The following is a 13,861-nucleotide window of genomic DNA, read 5'->3' on the forward strand; positions in this document are numbered from 1 at the left end:
ACATACAAAATCAGCAGGGGATCAAATACTTTTTTCCCTCACTATAGGTGTTCCTTTTGTGCAGGTGGGAAAGGGCAGTGTGGAGTGCGATTGAGATTGCGTCGTCTGTGGATCTGTTGGGGCAGTATGTGAATTGGAGTGGGTCTAGGGTTTCCGGGAGGATGGTGTTGATGTGAGCCATGACCAGCCTTTCAAAGCACTTCATGGCTACCGACGTGAGTGCTACGGGGCAATAGTCATTTAGGCAGGTTACCTTGGGCACAGGGACAATGGTGGTCTGCTTGAAACATAAATAATAATAATAATAATAATAATAAATAATATGCCATTTAGCAGACGCTTTTATCCAAAGCGACTTACAGTCATGCGTGCATACATTTTTTTGTGTATGGGTGGTCCCGGGGATCGAACCCACTACCTTGACGTTACAAGCGCCGTGCTCTACCAGCTGAGCTACAGAGGACCAAAACATGTTGGTATTACAGAGTCGGTCTGGGAGAGGTTGAAAATGTCAGTGAAGACACTTGCCAGTTGGTCCAAGCATGCTCTGAGTACACGTCCTGGTAATCTGCCTGGCCCAGTGGCCTTGTGAATGTTGACCTGTTTAAAGGTCTTGCTCACATCGGGTACGGAGAGCGTGATCACTCAGTCGCCGGAACAGCTGGTGCTCTCATGCATGCTTTAGTGTTGCTTGACTTGAAGTGAGCATAAAAAGGCATTTAGCTCGTCTGGTAGGCTTGCGTCACTGGACAGCTCACGGCTGGGTTTCCCTTTGTAGTCCGTAATAGTTTGCAAGCCCTGCCTCATCCAACGAGCGTCAGAGCCGGTGTAGTAGGATTCAATCTTAGTCCTGTATTGACGCTTTGCCTGTTTGATGGTTCATCTGAGGGCATAGCGGGATTTCTTAAAAGCGTCCGGATTAGTGTCCCGCTCCTTGAAAGTGGCAGCTCTAGCCTTTAGGTCGTGCGGATGTTGCCTGTAATCCATGGCTTCTGGTTGAGATATGTACGTACGGCCACTGTGGGGACGACGTCGTCGATGCACTTATTGATGAAGCCGGTGACTGAGGTGGTATACTCCTCAATGCCATTGGATGAATCCCGGAACATATTTCACTCTGTGCTAGCAAAACAGTCCTGTAGCATCCGCGTCATCTGACCACTTCCGTATTGAGCGAGTCACTGGTACTTCCTGCTTTAGTTTTTGCTTGTAAGCAGGAATCAGGAGGATATGATTATGGTCAGATTTGCCAAATGGAGGGGAGGGAGAGCTTTGTATGCGTCTCTGTGTGTGGAGTAAAGGTGGTCTCGTTTTTTTCCCCTCTGGTTGCACATGGTATGTATAATAATATGCCATTTAGCAGACGCTTTTATCCAAAGCGACTTACAGTCATGCGTGCATACATTTTTGTGTATGGGTGGTCCCGGGGATCGAACCCACTACCCTGGCGTTACAAGTGCAGTGCTCTACCAGCTGAGCTACAGAAATGAGGCAAAACAGATTTAAGTTTGACTGCATTAAATTCCTCGGCCACTAGGAGCGCCGCTTCTGGATTAGCATTTTCTTGTTTGCTTATGGCCTTATACAGCTCGTTGAGTGTGGTCTTACTGCCAGCATCGGTTTCTGGTGGTAAATAGACCACTACGAAAAATATAGATGAAAACTTTCTTGGTAGATAGTGTGGTCTACAGTTTATCATAAGGTACTCTACCTTGGACGACATGGTTCCAGTAATGCCTGGCGAAAACCAAAACTCTGCATTCCACAGTAAGAACATCATACCAAAGGTCAAGCATGGTGGTGGTGGTGTGATGGTTTGGGGATGCTTTGCTGCCTCAGGACCTGGACGACTTGCCTTAATAGAAGGAACCATGAATTCTGCTCTGTATCAGAGAATTCTACAGGAGAATGTCAGACCATAGGGTGGATAGCTTTGATTTCCAGAGCAGGGCACCAGTAAAAGATGTAATCTCTGGGGTCCCGATGGATATCACCCAATATCTCTGTTGGAAAATCCCAGGAGTAGTTGATGGACATCGTTTGAACTGTATGGTGGATGGGAAAAGGGAGTAAAGGTGATTGATTTTCCTGTTGTTTGGCTGTGAGGCTGGGGTATATAAGATACCCTGTGAGAGTGTATATGCAAAGCCCACTGCAATGCCAGAGTTTTAAAAACTTTGGACACATGTAAAGAGTTTGCAGGCTGCATAAATATGTTGCTTAAGTGTCAGAGAGTGTACGGTGTTGCAATTGAGGTGGGAATCATGTTCCTGAGTTCAAATCAAATCAAAATCAAATGTATTGGTAACATACAGATGTTATTGCGAGTGTAGCGAAATGCTTGTGCTTCTAATTCCGACAGTGCAGTAATATCTAACAGTTCCACAACAAAAACCTAATGCACACAAATCTAAGTAAAGAAATGAAATAAGAATATATATATATATGGATGAGCAATGTCATTATCAGAGTGGCATAGTCTAAGTTGTGCAGACTGCACCACTCTCTGGAGAGCCCTGCGGTTGTGAGCGGTGCAGTTGCCGTACAAGGCGGTGATACAGCCCGACAGGATGCTCTCAATTGTGCATCTGTAAAGGTTTGTGAGGGTTTTAGGTGACAGGCCACATTTCTTCAGCCTCCTGAGGTTGAAGAGACACTGTTGCGCCTTCTTCACCACACCGTCTGTGTGGGTAGACCATTTCAGTTTGTCAGTGATATGTACGCCGAGGAACTTAAAACTTTCCACCTTCTCCACTGCTGTCCCGTCTATGTGGATAGGGGGGTGCACCCTCTGCTGTTTCCTGAAGTCCACGATCATCTCCTTTCTTTTTTTTACGTTGAGTGAGAGGTTATTTTCCTGACACCACACTCCCAGAGCCCTCACCTCCTCCCTGTAGGCTGTCTTGTCATTGTTGGTAATCTGCTAACTTGATGATTGAGTTGGAGGCGTGCATGGCTACGCAGTCATGGGTGAACAGGGAGTACAGGAGGGGGCTGAGCACACACCCTTGTGGGGCCCCAGTGTTGAGAATCAGCGAAGTGGAGATGTTGTTTCCTACCTTCACCACCTGGGGGTGGCCCGTCAGGAAGTCCAGGACCCAATTGCACAGGGCGGGGTTGAGACCCAGGGCCTCAAGCTTGATGATGAGCTTGGAGGGTACTATGGTGTTAAATGCTGAGCTATAGTCAGTAAACAGCATTCTTACATAGGTATTCCTCTTGTCCAGATGGGATAGGGCAGTGTGCAGTGTGATGGTGAATTGCATCGTCTGTGGACCTATTGGAGCGGTATGCAAATTTAAGTGGGTCTAGGGTGACAGGTAAGGTGGAGGTGATATGATCCTTGACTAGTCTCTCAAAGCATTTCATGATGACAGAAGTGAGTGCTACGGGGCGATAGTCATTTAGTTCAGTTACCTTTGCTTTCTTGGGTACAGGAACAATGGTGGCCATCTTGAAGCATGTGGGGACAGCAGACTGGGATAAGGAGAGATTGAATGTGTCCGTAAACACACCAGCGAGCTGGTCTGCGCATGCTCTGAGGACGCGGCTAGGAATGCCGTCTGGGCCGGCAGCCTTGCGAGGGTTAACACGTTTAAATGTCTTACTCACGTCGGCCACGGAGAAGGAGAGCCCACAGTCCTTGGTAGCTGGCCGCGTTGGTGGCACTGTGTAATCCTCAGTTTTCACGAACGCTGCCATCTACAGCGCCTTGCAAAAGTATTCATCCCCCTTGCCGTTTTTCCTATTTTGTTGCATTACAACCTGTAATTTAAATGGATTTTTATTTGGATTTCATGTAATGGACATACACAAAATAGTCCAAATTGGTGAAGTGAAATAAAAAATAAAATAATGGAAAAGTGGTGCGTGCATATGTATTCATCCCCTTTGCTACGAAGCCCCTAAATAATATCTGGTGCAACCAATTACCTTCAGAAGTCACATAATTAGTTAAATAAAGTCCACCTGTGTACAATCTAAGTGTCACATGATCTGTCACATGATCTCAGTATATATATATATAATATATATATATATATATATATATATATATATATATATATATATATATATATATATATATATATATATATATATATATATATATACACACACACACCTGTTCTGAAAGGCCCCAGAGTCTGCAACACCACTAAGCAAGGGGCACCATGATGACCAAGGAGCTCTCCAAATAGGTCAGGGACAAAGTTGTGGAGAAGTACAGATCAGGGTTGGGTTATAAAAAAATATCAGAAACTTTTATCATCCCACAGAGCACCATTAAATCCATTATTAAAAAATGGAAAGAATATGGCACCACAACAAACCTGCTAAGAGAGGGCCGCCCACCAAAACTCACAGACCAGGCAAGGAGGGCATTAATCAGAGAGGCAACAAAGAGACCAAAGATAACCCTGAAGGAGCTGCAAAGCTCCACAGCGGAGATTGGAGGATCTGTCCATAGGACCACTTTAAGCCGTACACTCCACAGAGCTGGGCTTTACAGAGGAGTGGCCAGAAAAAAGCCATTGCTTAAAGAAAGAAATAAGCAAACACATTTGGTGTTCGCCAAAAGGCATGTGGGAGACTCCCCAAACATATGGAAGAAGGTACTCTGGTCAAAATGTAGGTTTTTGGCCATCAAGGAAAAACATTATGTCTGGCGCAAACCCAACACCTCTCATCACCCCGAGAACACCATTCCCACAGTGAAGCATGGTGGTGGCAGCATCATGCTGTGGGGATGTTTTTCATAGGCAGGGACTGGGAAACTGGTCAGAATTGAAGGAATGATGGATGCCGCTAAATACTGGGAAATTCTTGAGGGAAACCTGTTTCAGTCTTCCAGAGATTTGAGACTGGGATGGAGGTTCACCTTATAGCAGGACAATGACCGTAAGCATACTGCTAAAGCAACACTTGAGTGGTTTAAGGGGAAACATTTAAATGTATTGGAATGGCCTAGTCAAAGCCAAGACCTCAATCCAATTGAGAATCTGTGGTATAACTTAAAGATTGCCGTACACCAGCGGAACCCATCCAACTTGAAGGAGCTGGAGCAGTTTTGCCTTGAAGAATGGGCAAAAATCCCAGTGGCTAGATGTGCCAAGCTTATAGAGACATACCCCAAGAGACTTGCAGCTGAAATTGCTGCAAAAGGTGGCTCTACAAAGTATTGACTTTGGGGGGTAATTTTTTTATTTAGCATCTTCAAAGTGGTAGGCATGTTGTGTAAATCAAATGATACAAACCCCACAAAAATCAATTTTAATTCCAGGTTGTAAGGCAACAAAATAGGAAAAATGCCAAGGGGGGTGAATACCTTCGCAAGCCAATGTATCCAGGGTTTCTGGTTAGGGTAGGTTTTAATAGTCACAGTGGGTACGACATCTCCTATACACTTTCCCAGTCCGCATGATCAAAACAATATTGAAGCGTGGATTCCGATTGGTCAGATCAGCGTTGAATAGTCCTAAGCATGGGTGCTTCCTGTTTGAGTTGCTGCCTATAGGAAGGGAGGAGCAAAATGGAGTCGTGGTCAGATTTGCCGAAAGGAGGGCGGGGGAGGGCCTTGTATGCATAGCGGAAATGAGTCTAACAATGGTCCAGCATTTTGTGCTACAGTCAATATGCTGATAGAGTTTAGGTAGCCTTTTTCTCAAATTTGCTTTGAAACTTCCCAGAGAGCCCGGAGTGCCCTGTAAGGGTGAAGGAGGTTGCAGTAGCACGGATCAGGACCGTCCAGTAGGTCTCCTATGCGGAGTCAGTCCAAGTTGTTGAAGGAGATAGTGGAAATTAGGAGGAATTGGCAGTGGACCCCCCCATTGATTTTTGTTTATTATCATTTTCGGTAGATTATGGGTTTTATTTTTCACCCTTTTCCTAATTCCCATTTCTATGTTAAAATTCTTAGTTTTCTCCCCACCCAGCAGGTGGCGGTAATACACCATTGTTTGGTGTATTCCACCATAAAGAAGAAGTAGAACGCACCGGAAGTTTACGTCCTTGGTTTTTAACCTTGCGTATCCTCCTCCTTACTCAGTCAAACAACTGACGATAAAGATTCTTAGCCGCAACGTTTAAAGGTGAGTTTATGATATGTTTAACTAATTATGAGCGTGCCTAAAACATCATTTACATTGACAATCGTCAGTGATAGAGCAAATGGTGTAATAACGGGTACCGAAGGCCAATAACTTAGCGATCTACTGTTAGCTATCTACTGTTAGCTAGCTTGTTTTCTTACAACAGTACCACCGTCTTTGTTAGTAGCTAGTTAGCTAAATCAAGTTGAGGCTACCAAGTAGAACCCATGAATTCACCTCAGAACAAATACCAGATATACGGAACGGAAACAATTGGCTAGATGTCTCTCGACCTGTGATGAGAAGTGGTAATTTCGGTAACTAGTTACCTAGCTAGCTAGCTATGACATTAGAAAATCAGTGTTTGGAATGTAGCTTGACTTAGCAGCATGAAAATCACCCTCCACTGTATCTGCCTCTTTTGACTAAACCACCTGCAGATCCACCTACCTACTAGCCTACCATGTCTGAATCCAAGTCCACAGAGTCCCCAGGGTCTGGCTGTGGTGTTCCAGCCCAGAGAAGTTCACAGTGGGGTCCAGAGATGGTCTCAGTGAAGTTGGAGGACTGCAGTCAAACACTGGAAGTCAATGTGTTTGTTAAAGAGGAAGAGAGAGAACTTAAAGTAAAAGAAGAGGAGAATGTAGAAGTTAAAAAGAGGAAGAAAAGGTAGTGGAGGAGAAGAGAGAAGTCAAAGAGGAGGGGTTGAGGTTAAAGAGGGCCATGAGGAGGTAGAAATCAAAGAGGAGGAGGTTGAGGTTAAAGGGGACCATGAGGAGATAGCAATCAAAGAGGAGGAGGTTGAGGTTAAAGGGGACCATGAGGAGGTAGAAATCAAAGAGGAGGAGGTTGAGGTTAAAGGGGACCATGAGGAGGTAGAAATCAAAGAGGAGGAGGTTGAGGTTAAAGGGGACCATGAGGAGGTAGAAATCAAAGAGGAGGAGGTTGAGGTTAAAGGGGACCATGAGGAGATAGCAATCAAACAGGAGGTGGAGGAGAAGAGAGAAATCAAAGAGGACGAGATGGAGATTGAAAAGGAACATAAGGAGACAGAAGTCAAAGAAGAGCTGGAGGAGAGAGAAGTCAAAGAAGAGGAGGAGAACAGGGATGTGTCTGCTCCAGATCTAGAGGAAGAAGTAGATAGTATCAGTGACCCAGGTAAGTTCAGGTGTGGAGTACGGACAGAGGTTGGTGCCTTGGTAGCCACAGGAGATTCAAAAACTCTTATTGTGCTTTTGCTTGCATCAACAAGTGTATTAAAGGCCCTCCAATGCTCTGTTCCTGATTCTAACCCTTTAACTGTCCGTATTCCCACAGGAGAGTGCTCCAACCCAGATTCAGACAGTGAGCCCAGTTCCACAGCATCAGGAAACCATAAACAACACAGACAGAGGAACTCAAGACAGAAACATCACCACTGCATGGACTGCTTCACTAGTTTCTATGAGCCAGAAGAGTTGAGAAGGCACACTTGTAGGCCACACCCCTGCTCAGATTGCAGAGGCAGTTTCATTTGTCCTACTCACCTCATACCACACAAAAAGACTATCAAAAGAAAGAAGGCTTACCCCTGTGGTCAATGTGGGAAGAGTTTTCAGGCACCAAGCAAACTAAAGAAACACCAGATAACTCACACAGGAGAGAAGCCTTTCCACTGCTCTGTTTGTGGGAAGAGTTTCCCTCTTTCACAGACCTTAAATAGACACCAGCTGATCCACACAGGAGAGAAGCCCATCCACTGCTCCCAATGTGGGAAGGGCTTTAGGCGGCCAGATTCCCTGAAAAATCATCTTAGAATACACTCTGGAGAAAAGCCTTTCCACTGTTCTCAATGTGGGAAATGTTTCAGTCATTCAAACTACTTAAAGACACACCAGCGAACTCACACAGGAGAGAAGCCTTACCACTGCTCCCAATGTGGGAAGAGTTTCAATCAGTCTTCAGATCTAAAGATACACCAGCGAACTCACACTGGAGAGAAGCCTCATGAATGCTTTCAGTGTGGAAAGAGTTTTAGTCATTCAAGCTACTTAAAGACACACCAGCGAACTCACACAGGAGAGAAGCCTTACCACTGCTCCCAATGTGGGAAGAGTTTCAATCAGTCTTCAGATTTAAAGACTCACCAGCGAACTCACACAGGAGAGAAGCCTTACCACTGCTCCCAATGTGGGAAGCGTTTCAGTCAGTTTTCTAGTCTGAAGACACACCAGCTAACTCACACAGAAGAGAAGTCGTACCACTGCTCCCAGTGTGGAAAGGTTTTCAGTCTGTTGCACCACCTAAATAGACACCAGCTAACTCACACAGGAGAAAAGGCTCACCAATGCTCTCAATGTGGGAAAAGTTTCAGTCAATCATCAAATCTGAAGACACACCAGTTAAAGTATCACAGCCCTGACACCGGACAGAGTTCTGTCGCTTTAGAAGAAAGTCAACTTCAAACCACAGAAGTAAAACACATGTAAACACATCTTATGATGTTAAAGGGGCAGGGCAGTTTTAATGAGGTCGAAATAACACTTTGAAATTGTGGAAATTATGCCCTTTTAGTGTAAGAGCTTTTTCTTTAAATTATTATTATTTTGCCTGGAATTTCAGCCTGTTCAGGTGGGATGGAGTTTTTAACCCAGAGCATGACATCACAATCTGATCTGACCAATCATATTTTATTTGCATATGTATCCCCCTTATGTTGAAGAGCTAAGTGGGGTAGGCTATAGTGCAGGGTTCCCCAACTGGCTGCCCGCGGGTGGTTGTGATTGGCCCCCCAAGTTTTCTGAGCAAAAAAATAAAATAAGGTATAATGTTTTATTGTAGGACATAAGTCTGTAAAAACACCAGCCAATCAGCTCCAAGTGATTTTAATTTAGGAAATCTGTTTTTAAGCATTTCCACGCATAAGATATATATATATATTTGATCATACACACATGTAAGCAAGGTTTTAAATGATTATGTGTTAGTCAAATATTAAATTGGTTTGAGCTTCTTGTGGTCAATTTGCAGTCTACAAATGATTTGTAATTATGCTCTGGCCCCATCACCATCCGCAGAAAAAGGAGTCTAGACGATCCTATCCACCAATCAGGGCTGTGTATGTAAATACAGTACCAGTCAAAAGTTTGGACACACCTACTCATTCAAAGGTTTTTCTTTATTTTTACTATTTTCTACATTGTAGAATAATAGTGAAGACATCAAAACTATGAAATAACACATGTGGAATCATGTAGTAACAAAAAAGTGTTAAACAAATCAAAATATGTTATATTTGAGATTCTTCAAATAGCCACCCTTTGCCTTGATGACAGCTTTGCACACTCTAAATAAGTCGCTTTTATCCAAAGTATCATGGAATAAACCCTGGATGTCTGGTAATAAATTATGTTTATCATAGATATGGTGGAGGTGAAAGTGGACAGAAAGGGAACGTAAGAAGTTCATTTCAATACAGCACATGGATTCATCATGGATTGGGCACAGAACGTCTCTGGTCGCGCTGTTGAATGGTAGCCAGTGGTGAAAGTAGATTTCTTCCCCGTACCTGACCTCCTGTGTGTGCACGCGCGTGCACCCAAAAAACGATGGACCTGTATGTTCTGCCGCCCTAGGCAAGACAAAACATTTCAACCCCCCTCCCATCCCCGCTAAACTAAAATAGTGTACAAAAGGGGTCCGCAATAGGTTTGGCCTTGGGCCAATTTGTTTTCTTTATATACATCAGAGTCATGTTTTTTTGTGGGCATTTTAAAGCTTGTTTCTAGCATAAAGGCATCACGGAGTTAAGCATTGTTATAGAACGCTTTATATGATCTAGATACGGTTTATTTATTTCAAAATATAAATCTAACAATAGGTATCCTTTTTCTTTGGTTTTAACCAAACACACTAAGCCCTTCCCAGACACGGAGGTATTTAGTAAGGAGATTGGAGGATTTGGCTATATGGGCTCCAACAAAGCCCCCTTGTTGTTAATGAAGTCGAATTAAAATGAAGACAATTGTAGAAATGAATTACTTTCAGCACCATTTGCTGTCCACCTCGTATTATGCCGCAGCCCTTCCAAAGCCGATGTCTGCCTGCGTGCCTGTTTAGTTGACTTTCTCCTGCACTCTCTCTCCTTGTTCATTATTTAAAAGTGTCTGTCTCATGACATTGTAATAGGGTGAGTGGGTCACTTTCTGAAAATTCATTTTCCGGAACACCTTACAGAAATCATCCCATTGTCTTAACCCCCTACATGATACCATTCTAAATAACTTAAGAACTGTACTACATTATACAACAATTTTTTTAAATTAAAAACACAGGATGGATGACTCTTCTTCAAACACAAATTGTCCTGAGACCACATTTTTGAAGTCGATACTGGCAAATTGGGACACCTTGATTGCCAAAGTGGGACACTTAATTATTTATTGTAAATAAGGACAAATTAGAGAGTATGAGTAATTTCAATATTTTTAATGATAAACTTCCATTATTCATACAAATGAAATGTATTAAAACATGTATGTATTTTTGTGGAAGATTAAGAATGATCAGTTATTATTATAATTATCATCATACTTGATCATAATGATATGACGTAGCCTATATGTAATTGTATAGCCTATAAATAAAATAAAATGAACTTCATCTAGACCTATCAGCGCAACATCCTCAACACTACACTCTAACGGACATTTTGTAGAATGAAACCAGAAAGACCTTACCACTGACAACAATTTGTCATCATATACCTGTATGGTTATGAATATAGCTAGCTAAGATTTTTTTATATTGGTGAGGTAATATCTTTCTATGTAAAATGCAGCTACGATAGCTTTTCATAGCAAGCTAGCTGATAGCAGATTTGAGGAAAATTCAATTGAACATTTTATCCTATTTAGAAAGTGGATTTCTGTTAAGAAAACATGTATTTCATAAACCCCGAAATATTTGCTCGCATTAAAGTGGCCTAGAGGAGGAGTGGCCCAGTTTGATAGTAGGCGATTGGCATTCTGGAACACCTGTTAAAATGTCAATATTCTAAAAAGGGGAGATTAGTGAGAAACCCATTTACAGTCAGTTTGATTTACAATTATATCTCATTACAAAATATGCTGTAATGAGACACCGAATATATTTTCTTCGTTTCTTATAACCTTGACATTATTTACCTCAGAACCCTATGTCATCTTACTTACCATTATGACTAGAGATGTGTCAATAGACGGGAGGCCACGCCCACAATGATGACATCATACCCATTGAACCCATTTTGTATCATCACATGCTTCCTCACTAACACACAGGTATTGATTGTTGGTTATGTTATTGTAAACATTTAAAGATATCCATTACAAAGCTTATGTGTCCAACTTTGCCAGTTGTCCCACTTAACCAATACTCACCCTACATTTGGTCCCAGTCTATAGGCTACAGAAAAAACACATAGGCTACTACTTTTTCAACCGTAGGCTACATAATATGTTAAATTAATTTGATGGAGCGTTGGTGGAGCGCTGAAGTGCTGCGTCTCTCCAACAGCACCCTGGAGAGGCATGCTGGGCATGGACAAGCTAAATATTTTGCGCCCCTGCCTTTGGCAAAGTGGGCACTGCTTATCATGGGGCGGCATCAGCGCTCACCTAAACAGCCCTCATGCCACTGGGTGAGAGAAGTTATCATCGCTTTTTTGGGCAGAATAATGTGAGGCGTCAAACTGGTGCTCTAGGTGGCTGCCTAATTCCTGTGGAACCACATGGCATTTTGGAGCATAGGCTATACACCCGTTTCATAGGCTATACACCCGTTTCATAGGCTATACACCCGTTTCATAGGCTATACACCCGTTTCATAGGCTATACACCCGTTTCATGTCCATTCACTCATTTCTCATGCCTCTGACATGCGGTAATGATAAATAATGTTCTAATAGCCTACAGTTTTCTTGACAATTTTATTTTCTTTGTTGTGATAGGCTCATATTTTACTGTAAATTGTACCCCCACTATTTATTTTGCCAGGATGCTGTACAAGACCTTACAGCTGTAGTGTCGAGTTAATGTGGCTAATTATGCTGTAACAAAGGAGTCCGCTTATACTGAGCTTTGATCATAAGTTTTATTCATATCACAAGATTTCAGCATAAGTTTACAGATGTCAAGATCATCCGGAGAGCAGTGTCCGAAAAGAATATGTCTGCTCTGCTCTTCTTTGTTCAAACACAGTACTTATAATCTTTCCCAAAATATAGGTGGTTCCCCATACTGATCAATCCCCTGTCTACAACACACAGACTCCCTCTGTTCTATGAGGTGTCACTCTAAAACGGCTCCCTCTGAAACTGAATAAACATCCTCTCAGGTTCCACTTAAAACATTAGCAAAGTCATAATTCTCCATACACTACACAGCCTTACTTTCACCCCTGACTTTCACCCCTGATGGTAGCTGACATTGTTAGCTAGAGATGTCAGCTAGAGCGTCCTGCAGGAATTTGTAGGCCTGCTGAGATCTTCTCTGTTGCTAATTAGCATTTCGAATTTTTTAGAGTAAATTGAGGCGAATATATTTATAAAACTCACCTTGTCCGAGAGAGAATCACACGTCACACCAAGGTAAGCCTACACCAAACACATAGGCCTACTTAATTTGAAGTGATTGTAAAATTCACTATGTGAAAAATGAATGGTGGAAAGACGATTGGAACCATTTCCGTGTTTGACCACTAGGTTTTATGGGTATTATGACGTGTCCGCTGTGGGGGACTATTCCCTTTTCTGCTAATGGACATTTATTTTTTTCTCTAGTTTACGACCATACAGTAGGTGGCGGCATGCACATTCAACTGGTGTCAACGCCTTTATACCGTAGAATAAGAAAAATAGCACACAGAAGTTTATGTTCCTTATGGTTTCCTCGCGTGTCCTGTCAACAACTGACGATAATGAATATTAGCTACAACTTTAAAGGTGAGTTTATGATCTGTTGAGCTATTTATGAGCGTGAATAAAGCCCGACTCCCATTGACAATCGTCAGTGAAAGTCAAAGTGGTGGAATGACGTCTACCAAGGGCAGATAACTAGCTACTGTTAGCTAGCTAGCTTGTTGTGTTACTAGCAGAGAGGAAAAGGCGAAGCATATACCACCACCTTTGTTAGTAGATAGCTAACCTAATATGTACTCTTAAGGAGCCTACCCTTACGCTTAAGATCGAAGGACCTTATGGTATTTTCAGAGGTAGACTGGCTCTGGCAGCCAAAACAGGCAAACTATTCCATCTAAACGTGAATCGATTCTCTATTGCGATACGGTTCTAGAAACGTAAAGCCATTTACTTTAATTTCACATATATAAATAATGTAATAACTGCAAAAATACAATTAGTGTACACAGTTTTAACCGGCTTTATCACAGTTGCAGCCGACAGTATTTTTTCATTGACAACACATTTATGGCGGCCTTCTTCGGTTACAGTACACGTGTTAGGAGCATGCTAATTAGCACAGGTGGTCCCTGTCTTCCATCTGCAAACACGTGCACTGTGTGGGAACCCTAACCCTATAAAGGTGTGTATCAATTTAACATATATATTTTTTTACATTATTTCTCGCTGATAGGAAAGATAAGGTGTAGCTCAGTTGGTAGAGCATGGCGTTTGCAACGCCTGGGTTGTGGGTTCGTTTCCCACGGGGGACCAGTATGAAGAAAAAAAATATGTATGCATTCACTAACTGTAAGTCGCTCTGGATAAGAGCGTCTGCTAAATGACTAAAATGTAA

General features: G+C 42.6%; 1 protein-coding gene across 1 annotated transcript; it reads left to right on the top strand.

The window, feature by feature from the left end:
• Positions 1-6,812: 6,812 nt before the first annotated feature.
• Positions 6,813-8,647, top strand: LOC121534248 (zinc finger protein 501-like). The gene is made up of 2 exons (XM_041840857.2): positions 6,813-7,247; positions 7,407-8,647. The coding sequence occupies exons 1-2, from the start codon at positions 7,112-7,114 to the stop codon at positions 8,555-8,557; spliced, it is 1,287 nt and encodes a 428-aa protein (XP_041696791.1). The 5' UTR covers positions 6,813-7,111; the 3' UTR covers positions 8,558-8,647.
• Positions 8,648-13,861: the final 5,214 nt, after the last annotated feature.

The sequence above is a fragment of the Coregonus clupeaformis genome, unplaced genomic scaffold (genome assembly GCF_020615455.1).
Source record: "Coregonus clupeaformis isolate EN_2021a unplaced genomic scaffold, ASM2061545v1 scaf1190, whole genome shotgun sequence".
NCBI classification, from domain to species: domain Eukaryota; kingdom Metazoa; phylum Chordata; class Actinopteri; order Salmoniformes; family Salmonidae; genus Coregonus; species Coregonus clupeaformis.

Bases quoted from the DNA above. Each gene is read 5' to 3' on its own strand.
- LOC121534248 (XM_041840857.2), top strand. From the start codon at position 7,112: ATGGAGATTGAAAAGGAACATAAGGAGACAGAAGTCAAAGAAGAGCTG. The intron at 7,248-7,406 runs GTAAGTTCAGGT...GTATTCCCACAG, and splicing joins AGATAGTATCAGTGACCCAG to GAGAGTGCTCCAACCCAGAT.